General features: G+C 38.9%; 2 protein-coding genes across 6 annotated transcripts; one reads left to right on the top strand and one right to left on the bottom strand.

The window, feature by feature from the left end:
• Window positions 1–1,555: 1,555 nt before the first annotated feature.
• On the top strand, window positions 1,556–8,359 carry LOC108562925 (disintegrin and metalloproteinase domain-containing protein 10; the record flags this gene model as incomplete). Of its 4 annotated transcripts, none has more annotated exon segments than XM_017921436.1 (9): window positions 1,556–1,822; window positions 4,333–4,527; window positions 4,829–5,169; window positions 5,474–5,638; window positions 5,696–6,073; window positions 6,139–6,897; window positions 6,948–7,229; window positions 7,283–7,442; window positions 7,746–8,359. In XM_017921436.1, coding segments are annotated over 9 exon segments (2,606 nt in total), but the record flags the coding sequence as incomplete, so codon positions are not given.
• Window positions 8,360–10,737: 2,378 nt separating this feature from the next.
• On the bottom strand, window positions 10,738–14,388 carry LOC108562924 (membrane-associated protein Hem). Of its 2 annotated transcripts, none has more exons than XM_017921431.1 (2): window positions 14,258–14,388; window positions 10,738–14,160 (listed from the first exon to the last, which is right to left on the bottom strand). In XM_017921431.1, exon 2 carries the CDS (start codon window positions 14,152–14,154, stop codon window positions 10,780–10,782), a length of 3,375 nt encoding a protein of 1,124 aa, XP_017776920.1. In that variant the 5' UTR covers window positions 14,155–14,160; window positions 14,258–14,388; the 3' UTR covers window positions 10,738–10,779. The 2 variants fall into 2 exon arrangements, with proteins under 2 accessions (XP_017776920.1, XP_017776921.1); XM_017921432.1 differs by having other exon boundaries at window positions 14,267–14,388.
• Window positions 14,389–15,156: the final 768 nt, after the last annotated feature.

Raw genomic sequence — 15,156 nt, 5'->3', positions numbered from 1 at the left:
AAACGAGTTTCGCGTCGGACTTTTCGTTATTTGGCAAAATTGTTTTAGTTGGCTTTGAAAAAGAAAAAACAACAAGGAGTCGTGTGGCGACAACAAATTCTCATTTGGTTGACAACGCGGTGTAGTCATGGCAACAATAATAGAATGGATTCTGAACTTTAGTGAAATGTTTACTAATTGAAATATGAGTAAATTTCTACATTTGTCTTCATAGATTAGTAAAATATGTAAAAGTTCAGAAATTTGTAAAAGAAAATAGATTTTTTCATAACTTTTACTTTAGTCTTAAATTGTGTCTTTGAATATTAATAATAAATGTAGAAATTGAGTAAGAAGTGTATAAATTAAGAAATGTGTAGAAGACGAAAGAAATGTTCAATGCTTTAACTAAGAAATTGGAAAATGTTTGAAAGAAGTTTCAATAATAAAACGAAATTTTCATAAACTTAACTCAAACTAACATTAAACTTGAATTGTGTTAAACACAGTTCAGAAACTTTATAATAAGTAAGACTATTATTCCATAAAGTTCATAAATTCGTAAAATATATTACAAATATATTAAGTTGGGAAAAACTCAACAAACATTTGTAATCATTTCCAATTATATTTTACCATCTTCTGCATATATTTAAAAGAAAAATCCATTTGTGATTTGAATAAAGTATGAAGAAATAAAAGCAATTGTTAAATCTTTCGTGATGGAAGAAAGAGACTTGGGGGGATAATCCGAACACAAGACATTGAAATTGTCTGGAGTAGTCTTGAAAGAAACGGTGAGCTTTCAGCCTAAAGTGGATCAAAGTGACTGTTTTTATCGATGTTTTCGCATTTAAAAAAAATGTCTATTGTTATGTTAATTAATTAGTTTATGTTGTAATTGTTTTGAAGTAATTTAGTGGATCAATGTTGCAACAAAAAGCAACACTGTTTTGATGATTTTTATTTATATTTGCAGTCTGTGTAAGGTTAAAATTAATTGTTATGTTAATGTTGAAATTGAGGTAATTGAACAGGCAAGGATTTATTTTTTTATTTTTTGGACAAATTGAAATAATTGGGTAAAGTTTTCGATGAATGAATAGAAACGAGCGGATGTTGGAAAAATGTATAGAAATACCAAAAAAAAAAAGAGAAATCTATGTACAAGGATAAAACACTAATTGGTTCGCCAATTACACTTGGAATCTTGTACGGGAAAACGTCGTAGCATCATTGTCTTTATTAAATTTCGAATCCTGCAGCTGGAAACGTCTATATCGTAAAAATCCTTATTTAGTCTTATTTCCGCGAATCCTTCCAGGATAACAACAACAAACAAAGAAAAATAATAATGTTCTTCACGTTGCGAGACATCGTGTTAAATGCATTGTCGAAATGCTGAACTCTTCGTGTATATTCTGAACGTGTCGTCGTCGTTTAACACACGACATTACTGTTGACGCTACGGTTTATACATTTTAATTAGTTGGACTTCCTCATTAATAATAACACGTTTTGTTGAGAATTTTTTCTGTTGCAAATTTTGCTTATTTTATATGTGTTTTTCTTGCAGAGAATCACAACCGCCTCAATGAGTACATCGCCCATTACGAGCCTCTGTCCTACGATCACCGGGACGTCCACAAGGCCCATCTCAGGGCGAGGAGGTCGGTGGTCAAGGATAATGCCGTCCACTTATCGTTCGCCGCGCACGGCCGCAACTTCAACCTGCGACTCAAGAGGGACTTAGCAGTGTTCAGTGATAATTTGGAGGTCCACGGAACGGACGGGAAGCCCATACAAGTGGATTCCTCACATATTTACCATGGACACATCGTCGGTAAGCACAGCTTTACACTCTTCATCCTCTACTTCAAAAGCATAAGGTTTGATGATTAAGATGAGAACAATCTTAGTACGAAAGTTGTAGCAACAATCCTGACAACCATCCGAAATTGTTGCTTCTTATAACTTAAAAGATGTTAAACAAATTGCAGTTAACTTCTTTTTGTTATACTACTCTAAACAGGGAAGATTTCAAGTAGAAATGAAACCTTTGATCTAAAAAAACAATGATTCTACAGTTGCTTTAACTCTTCGAAGAGTATTTAGGAGCAGCAGCAGTAGAGAAACTGTATCAAAAGGAACATTATCGCAACAAATATTCCAGCTGCAGGAGATAACACCTAAACTTCGTAACGCGTTAAATTGAATTACGTCCCTCTCCGTCGAGTCTCTCCACCAACCCTCGAGGGTCCACAATAGATAAACCCTTTCTGATTGTCCCCGCAAACTGAATCGGTTTGACAATTATTCCCAGCTATTTCGCGCGATTGTGCCCGACGTTTGTACAGTCCGCACCAAATCCAAACAAATCAATACAACATCTTCGAGAATGCAATTATCATATACACACATGGATCGATAACCGATTTTCTCGAAAAATATAATAGATAGAATGAATGCAACAGATGCATATGAAAGCTGAATGTTTGGGGAATCTAGGAAGTATCGATATATTACTGTGGTTTTAGCCGTTTGGCTGTAATTCGGGTTCAAAGTTTAAAAAATGCTCGAAAAAGCAGTGTTTTTACATTTCATTGATTTTCTCGAAAACTATAATAGAATGAATGCAACAGATGCATATGAAAGCTGAATGTTTGGGGAATCTAGGAAGTATCGATATATTACTGTGGTTTTAGCCATTTGGCTGTAATTCGTGTTCAAAGTTCAAAAAAATGCAAAAAATTCGAATGTGTTTATTGAAATATCGAGGAGGAGACAATAGGCGAGGCAATAAATTCCGGCACGCGTCCCGTCGTTCATCATCCGAGGGTGTGTAGCTGCTCTCTTCACCGCAGAAATACGTACATGAAGCGAAGTATAAAAAAAAGTAACAATAATACGTTGAAATTCCAATTTATTATCGCGGGTTGAAAAGTTGCCTTTTGTTGCGTTAGCTCATCTTTCTCACTCTCGTTATTTCCTTTTTTCTGTTGGACGAAACTTTACCTTAAACCAAAACTCCTGTAATCGTCGATCAAAGAGCGCGCTAGTAGTTTCGAGGTAGAGAAAGAAATCGTTTGGGATTACGCTATAAAAATATCCTCCTACTCTCACCATCAATCTCACTTCGCGCTCGTAAAATTCCGATTTTATGGTTTATAATCACCGATCGATTCATCTCATTTTTTCTTTTCTTTTGTGTGTGTGTTTGTATTAAGAGAGCAAAGGAAATATCCGCGTGCCTTCTTCAAGTCTATATCTTCTAGTTTGTTTACTTGAAACTCGGCGACTCGATCGAATCAAGGTGAAAGTGGAATCAAGAAGACAGAAAAACGTTCTTTCGTTCTTTCTCTTGAACTTCAACTACAATTACAATATTTGAATGGAATATTGAAACATATACGTTTTGTTTGAAAAGTAATCTGTTTAAATACTGAAAATTAATCAACACAATTAGAAAATTGAGAGAAATAAGAAATTCATGTTTAAAATTAGCTAAAAAATTACATAAAATTATAGAAGTTAGGAATTTCTTCAATTATTTCTACGACTGACATCATTTGCAAAGCAAACATTTGCTATAACTGCACAGTTTTCATGTAAACACATATTAATCATAGAAGTACGTGCTAATTTATTCTAAATATTTAAGTAAATCAATAATAGAATAGTAAAAAGTGTTTAAGATTTTTGCAAAACTGGTATTGATGAAACATAGTTAGAACTGCATATTTTTAGTAATTTCAATCATTGTTTTAAGGTTTTGCAAATGACTTGAAAGTTTTTCATAGAAATACGATTTGCATAAGTAATATGTTTACGTAATTATCTATTTAATAAAGGTAAAATATACTTGGAATTGCAGATTTTGAAGAAATTTCAATAATTGTATTTTTACGGGATTTCCCATGAGTCACGTTTCGTTTTAACTAATTACAATTTATTGATAATTCCTTTACGATTCTTAAATTCCCTTCTTTTCATATAATTTTTGAACAATTTGAAGCAAGTTGTGTAAATCTAATTCGAGTAATTCGTATTGAAATTAAAAATAAACGGTGATATAATCGGATTATTTCGCAAATCGCACGAGGTCAGTGAGTATGTTTTTTTAATATATATTCAAAAAGGAATTTTTACCAAAGTTGTTCTGTTGCTTTTTTTACATTTGGGAGTTCCATTTTATATGCGAAGAGTGGTGAAAAGTCCGACTCGATTTTCGTCCAACTGAAATATTAAAGTCAACGTTTCGCGCTCGACTTCCGGCGAAGATTTCGCACCATTTGAATTATTTAAACTGTGTATCTTCAGTGCGAATAAATTATGTAATACTTTCATTTGCAGGCGATTCGGATAGTTCGGTGTTCGGTTCAGTGATGGACGGCGTCTTCGAGGGTAAAATCATAACGAACAAGGATTCGTATTACGTGGAGAAGGCGCACCACTACTTTCCGCACGACCTCCATCCGAACAGGACGTTCCATTCTGTGATTTACAAGGAGCACCACGTCGACGATCCCTACAAGAATGAGCGTGAAGGTACGTAAAAACAACAACAAATATAATTTGCACGTTAATTGCTGTTGTTACACTCGTAAAGTACGTTTCTTTTTCTATCATTCTGCGTGTATTGATTGTTGTTATTATTATTATTATGAGAGATAATCCTTCATCTGTGATTTCCGGCCCATTGGCGCCGTTCCATTCGGCCGAATTGCTTCCAATCAATTCCAAATTTATATTATTATTGGATCCATTCACATGGAGATATCGCCAATTCTCGTTTATTTTAGTCGAATTTCGATGCATTGTGTGAATCGTGTATTGTTTCTGTTTCAAGGGCATTCCGGTGGTTGCGGCATAAACGACGAGGTGTCCCAATGGATGGACTCGATACAGAACGGCGTGGAGGATGAGGCTCCGCCGAAGACGAAGAGGTTCAGAGAAAACAAGAAAACTGCCAAAAAAACCTCATCGTCTTCATCCACTGCTACTACTTCTTCATACTTGGAGGATAATAGAGAGGACGACATTAGTAAATATTCGAGGGAGGCGAACGAGGCGCCTCATAATAGTAGATTTCGCAGGGCGACCAGAAGGGACGAGAACAAAAAGACCTGCTCGCTGTTCATCCAAACTGATCCCCTCATCTGGAGGCACATACGGGAAGGATTCCCCGAGGTATAATTTTAAATAACTTCCGGCGAGATTTACCAACTCTCTCTTTGCTTTTTCCCCGTCCCCATTTTATTTCATATATACTTTTCTCCACATTCGTTTCCCGCTGCAGAAATCCAGCTGAAACTAAATTGCTTTTGCATATTATAATATCATCATTTCGAGCTGCGCCATCTCCTGCAACCTGTTGTTTTCTTTTTGTTCCTTTTTCATCATTTTTATTTCGATTTCGTTCCGGGAAATTGGATCTGACGCAATTAAATTGTTTAGTTATTTATTAATTGTTTTCATTTGTGTTTGTATAAAGCATTTGGATCCGCGGAAGGAAGCTGAAGTGAACGAGAAGACGAGGGAGGAGATTCTGTCGCTCATCGCGCATCACGTCACTGCCGTTAATTATATTTATCGTGATACGAAATTCGATGGACGCGTCGAGCACAGGGATATAAAGTTCGAGGTGCAGAGGATAAAGGTACGTATTTTCTTGGTAATATTATCCCTTGGTAATCAAAAATGCGTAATTTCGCAGATCGACGACGACTCGTCTTGCCGCTGCGTACACTGCGAGATCAATCAGTTCTGCATGGAGAACATCGACGTGAGCAATTTCCTGAATATCCATTCGTTAGGGAATCACGAGGACTTTTGCCTCGCGTACGTCTTCACGTACCGCGATTTCACCGGAGGCACCTTGGGGTTGGCCTGGGTGGCATCAGCGTCGGGAGCTTCCGGAGGGATCTGCGAAAAGTACAAGACTTACACGGAGACGATCGGAGGGATGTACCAAAGCACGAAGCGCTCTCTGAACACCGGTATAATCACGTTCGTCAACTACAACAGTCGGGTGCCGCCGAAGGTTTCGCAGCTCACGTTAGCTCACGAGATCGGTCACAATTTTGGATCACCCGTAAGATAATGTTTTTTTTCCTTGAACATATAATCTGATTAACTCTATTTGTTTGAATTCTTCAGCACGATTATCCGCCGGAATGCAGACCGGGTGGACTGAACGGAAACTTTATTATGTTCGCGTCCGCGACGAGCGGAGATCGTCCGAACAACAGCAAGTTCTCCAGCTGCAGCGTCGGGAACATCTCGAATGTCCTGGACGCGATCAACGACAGCAAGAAGAGGAATTGTTTCACCGCTTCCGCGGGTGCTTTCTGCGGCAACAAGATTGTTGAGGCTGGAGAGGAATGCGACTGTGGATACGACGACAAGGAATGCCACGACAGTTGCTGCTATCCGAGGATCGTGAGCGCGGAGGATCGCAAGTTGAACTCGAGCGCGAAAGGGTGTCAACGGAGAGCAGGGACCCAGTGCAGTCCGAGTCAAGGGCCATGCTGCAGCGGCGACACCTGCCATTTCATACCAGCGTGGAAGATGGAGGTGTGCAAAACGGAATCGGACTGCTCCAGGTCATCGAAATGCAACGGGCTTTCGGCGGAGTGTCCCGCACCGAGTCCGAGACCTGACAAGACGAGATGCAACAACGGCACTCAACTGTGCATCGCCGGTGATTGCAGCGGTTCCATCTGCTTGGAGTGGAATCTCACTGCTTGCTCGCTGACATCGCAGGACACACCTAACATTGACAAGAGGCAGCTGTGCGAGTTGGCGTGCCAGAACGGCACGGACAAGTGTCGGAGTACCAGCGAATTCGCGCATCTTGTCGGACTTCCGCCTGGCGGTATCAGCTTAAGGCCCGGCTCTCCCTGCGACAACTTCCAGGTAATTATTAACAACCAATTGAACAATAGAATTATCAATTCATTTTATAGGGATACTGCGATGTGTTCCTGAAATGCCGAGCGGTGGACGCGGACGGTCCCCTGGTGCGGCTCATGAATCTTCTCTTCAACAAAGAAACTCTCCTGACGGTTGCCCAATGGATCACGGAGTACTGGTGGGCCGTCCTCCTCATGGGAATCCTCTTCATTATATTCATGGGACTCTTCATCAAGTGCTGCGCGGTGCACACTCCCTCCTCGAATCCAAAGAAACCTCCAGCTAGACGCATCAGCGAAACGTTGCGTCGACCCATGAACACGCTACGGCGAATGGTACTAACAAATACTTGCAAATTCTTTAGATCTATTAATTTCGTTTATTTTAGCGGAATCATCACAGCGGCGGAGGCGTACATCATCCTGGTGGACACAGTGCCGGACATCCGGGACAGGTCCGGAGGGGCGAAAGATCTAGTCGGCCCACGGGCAGCCACGGACCCCGACACGGGTACGGGGAGGGCAGGGGACAGCAGTACGCCCCCAAAGGTATCAATCTAAGAGTGTTAAGCATTTAGGAACATCCTCGAAACTCATTCCACACCACCACACTTTACTAACAACAACAACATGAACAAAAACACATCTACCCCGTCACCTTCACCTCCAGAAACTGAAATACTATCATCACCGCATCGATTATCATATGGTCTTTGATGTGATTACATGTTATGCAGTTTCTGGTTATAGTAGAAGCATCATCATCCTTTGATCCTGGACCGCGTGACACTAACAAACAAACTTTTATTGCGTACGACTTAGATTATTATCCAGTAGCAACTGCACCCCCAGGTCGATCGCACGCGTACGCCGGTGCCTATAGGAACACGTTCGAGATGCAGAAGGTCTGACAGGACGGTGGGGCCAGGGAAACGACCCGGGTATCGCCACCTCCAGAATACCCGGGTGGACCCATGGCCAACATCCAGTTCGAAGGTCCGCCCTTCAATTCGGCCCCCATCACAAACAACACCACCACTTCAACCAATAACAACAACAACAACATTAACCGCCCAGGAACCTCCTCCACCAGCAATAATCTTTCAGGCGAGAGGACTTAGAAGGAGGAAACCAGCAACAGGAGAAGAAGAGAGACGATTCAAAAAAGGAAGATGAAGAAGGAAATGAAGGTCCAGCTGTGATTGCTACACGAGAACTGAAAGAAAATAACATGAAAATCCAACATAGAATAACAACAACAATAACATACGAAAGACTCGATTTTTTTAGTGCGTGTAGTGCGAACCAAATCTACGGTCAAAACAAAACAAAACAAAGAAAGATCGCGATTCTTTCGAGAAACAAAAGAAAAACGGGTGCATTCGAATTTTTAGTCACCTTTTTTAAACAAAAATATTATATATATATATTATTTTGTTTCTATTTAGAGAGAAAAGCAAAATATTTCCAGCATAAAGATATTTCTTATTACGTTTTGTTTTTCCCCCTTTTTTACATATAATTTTTGTTTTAGTTTAATTTCTCCTATTTTACTCTTAATATTATTATTATTTTTTTTTGTTTCCACTGTGTATTTTTGTTTGTTTAAATTAGCAATTATTTAATTTTTTTTAAGGATATAAACTTATATCTCTATATATATATATACATAAATATATATATTTTTAGCTTCCTTTATTCGAGGAAACACACACAAGATCTATTGAAAATCGTGGACAAAAAGAAAGAAAAAAAATACATACAAAGGCTGATTTATTATTTCGCTATTAAGAATTATTATTATTCGTTAGATTTACAAACTATTACTTTAACTAATTAATTTCCTCAATCCCTCACAACAACAATAACAACAAACAATTACAGCAGAAGCAGCAGCAAACAACAAACGAAAAAGGTTCTCACCCAAACAACCAAATGTTCAAATTTTCTTAATCAATAAGGAGCCATAATTATTAAGTATCAATACAGTTTTTCTTTCCTTGAGGTTTCTAAATACGCCCATACACACACATAAAACAATTGCCAAATAATCTCAGTTAGCTCAATTGATCTCTCTCACTATATACTTATTATTTTCTTGCTACTATTTTCAGTATTCGCACTTTACATTTCCTCTTTACATATTTATATATATTGTTTTTAATTTTACAAATATTTAGTTTATACTGTACTTGTCTCTACTTTCTATCCCTTTTATACGTGTAATTTTTGAATGTTTAAACTAAGTTTGGAATTGATTGAGGAGGAAGACAAAAAAAAAACTTGTATTTACGGTGAGAACCGACGTTTCCACACATTTTGAGAAGAGACGACGAGAGTAAAAAAAGAATATTTTACCATTGTTTTTTTAAAGAGATACAAAAAAAAAATTGGATAATTTTGTTGTTCTTGGTACCGAAACTTAGTTGTACATTTGTTGTTTTAGGTAACCAAAATAACCCTTTTTTAATTTGTAATTTATTGACGATGTAGGAGCGACTTTGTTGAAAGACGAGAAGAAAAAAAAACTTTTTTAAATCTTAATTGAAATGAATGAGTTTACTGAGAATTATTATAATTATATATATAAATAAATAATATATATCCTCTCCTTTCTATTAACAAATATGTATAAAAAAAATTACAAACAATATATATATTATTCAATATTTAAAAAAAACTATTTTTGTAATGCAATAAATAAGAATTACGTGAATGTTGTTCATTTCAATTAGGGTACGTTTTAAAGAGACACTATATATACTAACGTTTTTTTATTGTATATTCTTTTGTTGTTGTTTTTTTTTTGACTTGGCGAATTGTATTTGAAGACATTCCATGGAAATCAAGAAAATTCTACGAGAAGATTCTCTCTCTGTTTATTTTCTTCTTGTGGATGAAGCAATGTTTTTGAATGTACGTAAAGACATACGTTTTTTTAAGGAGCAACCAGAAATATTTAAAAAAACAACAAACAATGGTGACGAAGATATTTTTGTAATTAGTTTTGTTTTTTTTTCTGCGTTCGCGATTCGAGTAAATAAAGTAATAACAAACAAAAAAAAATGAATAAAACAAGAGTATATTGATAAATTTCAGGTAAATGTGATATAAGATTGTGGCAAATGCACTTCCGGTTTGCTGATTTCAACAATTTGAAGATGCGAGTTTATGATGATGATAGAGTAACAACAAATTGTAGATTTGCGGGAAACAAACAAAGAAAATTGTTGATTTTTGTTTTTTTTGGAAATTGGAACAAGTGTACGTGTGTGTATTAAGTTTCTAATTAATTAATTGTATCTATTCTTCTATGAGAACCAGTCAAAATGTCTGTTTTTGTTTTCCTTCTTTTGTTTTTATTTTTATTCAATCGTTTTGTGTATAAAAAATGAATAAACAAATGAAAGTATATATATATACAAATAGGACACACACACACAAACACACCAATGATGATGATGATGTGTGGAAAATCATATATATTTGATGCTGAAAAATTGTGTATTGATATTGTATAAAAAAAAAACTTTAAAGAAGAAAAAAAAAATGAAAATAATATATATGTAAATACTATATAATAAAAATGAACAAATTGCCCATTTTGTTTTGATTTCGAAGCAACTGCGATCGTAATTAGTAAGTATAAGAAACATTTGTCTCAAATTTGTTGAGATTCAGACTCAAATTCATCTTTTTAGCTTATTTTTTCAGGAATGTTGAAAGAAAGAAAAACTAATTATTTCATATACGTATTTTTATTGTAATTGTACTTAATATGTTTATATATAAACTGTATTAAAAAAATGTATTTTTTTTTTAAAGCTATATAATATATACGGGAGGGTAGGTTAAAAAATAAATAGATTTTGGCTAATTGGTGAAGTTATGCCATCGCCTGCTCCTGCTTGTAGACTGCGTGGTAAGCGTTGCGGATGAGTGCGTAGGGAAAGCAGGATTCCAGGAGGTCCATGGTGAGGAAGGGCGACTCCTGCACGATCTGATCCAGCAGCAGATAAACGGACTCGCGATTCCTGATCGCCTCTTTGTCGGCCTCCTGACCCAAGCGCAGCAAACTCGAGGAAGCTAGAGCAAGGAATTCCTTCATCCTATCTTCGATATCTCCCATACCGCAGATCGTGAACAGCGCTCCGAAGATGTTGTTTATGGCCAGAGCCATGCAGTGTATGTTGTTGGAATGTCCTTCGAGGGAGGCGCGATAGAAGGAACCCTCGTTCTTCGCCAGTTTCGGAATGGATACGGCGACGAAGACCATCAGGAGACAGACGAGTGAATGATCTTCCATCTCGACTTCGTTGCCTTGATTCTGCACCTTCAGCGCGCTCACCAGAGTTGGATCCACTTTGCATGGAAGACCAGCGGCCGAGGTCATCTCGCTGACGATCTTCATGGGATCGCCGCTCGGAAGATGATGCTTGAAATCGAGGATCGAGCTCAGCAAAAACGGGATTCGCTCTTCCAAGACGTCGGTGAGGGAAGATTGCGCTAACTGCCTGAAGCTCAGGATAACACCAACAATGGTCATGCGTTGGAGCACGTTCTCGACGTTGGTCAACTTCTTGAAGTTCTCCTTCATCACCTCAGGTTTATCGAAGTTCGTTCGGAGCGCAGTTAAAGTTTCTTTGTTCGCACCGGCCAATTTCTTCAGCTCCTGCACTTGGCTGGAGATGTGCCACATCAACGTCTCGCTGAGCTGCTTCATGCCGTAAGGGCCGATCAGTTCGGACAGTGCTCGAAGCTCGTTGATGTCTGAAAACTCTTCAGCGTTGAACGGGATCGCTCCTTCCGCTGTTAAACTGACGAAGGCGCGTTGATTCATCGAAAAGCAGATGTTCCCAGCGCTGACTCGTCGTAAAAGCACTTCGCTGTACCATTGCGTGTAATGCGCTGCGATGGTTTTATCTCCGTGGCTGTCGACTTTCTGCGTCTGCTGAAGAAGACAGTTGTTGAAGACGCGCGTTATATCGATGTGCACGTAATTCTCAACAGTTTGCAGCACGTTCATGTAAGCCCTGACGCTCGCCAAAAGCTCAGTCGGTTTCGCAATTTCGTTAGTCTCCGGTTTGAACATCACCATTCCAACAAGAGCTTGAGCGAAGCGATTCTCCAGATGTTGATGGAGATATTCGCGCGGTGCAAAGGTGTATTCCCAAACGTTAATCGTCGGACAATAATTGATGGCGAAGCACAGCTCGGTCAGCGCCATATGCAGCTTATCCATTGTAGTCAAATTCTCGCGTGTCTTCCGGTAACTCTCCTTCCCCGGCCTCTCCACTTCCAGGATGTGCTTCTTGTTCTTATCTTTCTTCTTCCTGTTCATCTGCTGCGATATGACGATAGCGCAGTTCTTCGGAAGCAACTTATCGCTCATCTTGCACTGCTCATCGCAGATAGCCGTAATGATATTCTTCGCCTCTTTGGCCATCTCCTCCAAGAAGATATTCACCACCGACAAACTGCGCTCTCTAATATGGTGCCTCTCTTCGGGGCATAGCTCGTGCGTGCAGTTCTGGAAGTGGCTGCAGATCGAAGGAAACGCGGTGATGTAACGGTTCTGCGCCGGGAACTCCAAGCACATGTGGAACTGCTCCTCGAAGATGCGGCTGTAGAAGCAGAAGATCGACAAATCCGAAGTCTCCGTGATGATGTTATCCAGGTGATCGACCATCCTCGTGTGGAACTGCACCGAGTCGAAGAAGTGCACCAGCTCCTTGTTGTCGGAGATCTTAATAGACGATTTCCCGCCGGAGATGAACGTTTGGAAGCGGAACCAGTCGAGTCGGAACGCGATGAAATCGAACAACTCATTGTCCTCCACTTGTTTAATAGATAAATTGGATATGGTGCTGCAAAGCGAAGAGAGTATCGTGCTCTCATCCTCCGGACACACCTGCATATTCTGAATCATGTTCTTCAGAGCAATAGCGTCGTAAGCGGAGAGGTACTGCACGTAATACCTCTGCATCACCTGGCTGTATTTCCTCACCAAAACTCGTAATTCCTCCATGTGGAACAGCAGCTCCGGCAACTGCCTATCCACCAAATCTTCAGGACTCTTTCCTTTACCTTTAGCGTGCGACGGGTTATCGTTGTGCCTCAAAAGCCAAAGCACTTCGTCTCTGGCGTAGCACAAAGCCATGAACACCGTCAAGGCTTTAGGTCCTAAAAGCCCCGGTTGATCGGTGAGAATCAATCCCAGTTCCTTCAAAGCCGTCCTCAAGAATTTCCTCCGCTCCCTATGTTTATACCCAGCCTTCTGCACGGCGTGGTTCTGGCAATCCTTCACCTCCGAAATCCTCTTGGAAATACCTTTAACATTCTTATTTAACTCAAAGAAACTCAAAACGTACGGATGAATGTGAATAACTTCGTCACGAAACAGCGGCACGGCCCAGGACGACTCCAAAGCCCCAACCCACATCGGATTGAATATATCCGTAGCGATCTGATTGTAGCACAGAGTCAATCCAAAGATGATCCATCTGTCCATCACATCCAACGAGAGATACTCGCAAGACATGCTATCAGCAATAACTGGCTTCAAGAGCAGAGACGGATTCCCCACCAAACTCAATTTAAAATCCGATCTCCACTTAACAGCAGATACGTTACGATTCATGTAAGTCTCGTAGAGCGAACTGAGCGCGCTCAGAACTAATCTCGAGTGAGGCACGAACTCTTCCGCCAACTTCTTGAAAGGCATCTCGTAGTCGATGATCATCGTGCCCAATCTGGGGAAACTCTTGTCACCCTCCGAATGGGCCATCTCGTAGGCGGCGTTGAACAGACCTAAAACCGCTTTTCTATCATCCACCCTCGAAAGCAGAATCATCAACGACACATAGGTGACCACCAAATCCATGTAATTTTTGGTTAACTCAAAGTTCAAAGTTATATCCAAATGGACTTGATACGCATCCATGCTTGTGAGCAGCTCAGACACGTTATCCTTGAAATCGAGCAAATCTACGAACGTGTAATAGTATAAGGAGAGCGATTTGATGATTTCATTCTTGATCAGGAACAGTGGCTGCAGACTTTTCACATCGATCTGCGGAAACCTCCTGGTGATGGTTCTGATCGAGGATTCCAGGTTTTTGTCTGATAAGAAACCCGGCTTGGATTTGGCATCCCCGCATGCCTTCTTGATGTTGTAGATGCGGGTGAGCATACCCACTCCTCTATCGTTAAGAATGATCAGCTTTTCAGCCAGTTTACGATCGTAGCCTTGCCTAATCATCTTCACCTAAAACAAATGAATAACATTATAAATAAAAGAAACACTGATATGATAATGAATGAGTAATCTAATTAAATGGAAGTTATACAGCTTCAGTACTCACAGTACTCACTTGCACAGTACAAATCACTAATTAATCACTGAACTAATTGATTACATTCTGCAAATTATCCAATTATACATAAGACAAACACGCATCGCTAAACGTTTGTTTAGTTAGAATCTGTCAAATAAGAGAAGGACCGGGGTGTGTAGGTTGCAATGCAGATCCCTGTAATCCTTGTTTGAATCCTTACTAGCATTTAACTAACAAAGCGCGAAATTTAAAATTTCTATACAAACAATTTACTCTTTTTCTTAGTAATAATATTAATTATTATAATTTAATAGAAGAAGAATGTAATTTTTATTGATTCTTATTAATTGAGAAACTTTTAAATTAACAACAAAAATATTTAGTTATTAGATAAAATTTTAACAATTGATAATATAAATTGCTTAGTTACAAAACAAATAAACAAGAATAAAATTTAGTTATGTAAGCTTTAACAATAATAACATTGAATACGTTGCTTAGTTACAAAAAAACAAATGTAATATAAATGAAGAATGCTGCGAACAGAACAATTGAATTGTTGAAATTCCATTGGGCTGTTGTTCGGTTGGCTCTGGAAAATACGTAAGAAAAATTCGGTAAATATGTGTGTGTTTCAGAGTCGAGAATTGGGGTGGAAAATGTGAAGAGCGAATTACAAAAAAAAACGAAGCGAACGAAGGGAGGAAACTAAACATAATCCCTCTCATTTAAAGTATTCAAAAGGTTCGTCCTTTGTTGCTGCGAATATCCAAAAAACATACAAAATAAAAAAATGTAGCAGTAGCAAGCACAAAAGTAAAAAAAATAATAAATAATGTAAGCAGTCGAGGGAGAAGTTATATAATTTAATAAAAACGTTGCGGTTTCCCTTGGAAAAGAATGCTGCGCGTTTTGAAATACAAAAA

This window comes from Nicrophorus vespilloides, unplaced genomic scaffold (assembly GCF_001412225.1).
Source record: "Nicrophorus vespilloides isolate i.1.1-1 unplaced genomic scaffold, Nicve_v1.0, whole genome shotgun sequence".
Lineage (NCBI taxonomy): Eukaryota > Metazoa > Arthropoda > Insecta > Coleoptera > Silphidae > Nicrophorus > Nicrophorus vespilloides.
This window is presented reverse-complemented; position numbering and strand designations above follow the sequence as displayed.

Coding starts and splice junctions, on each gene's coding strand:
- LOC108562924 (XM_017921431.1), bottom strand. CDS start 14,154: ATGATTAGGCAAGGCTACGATCGTAAACTGGCTGAAAAGCTGATCATT.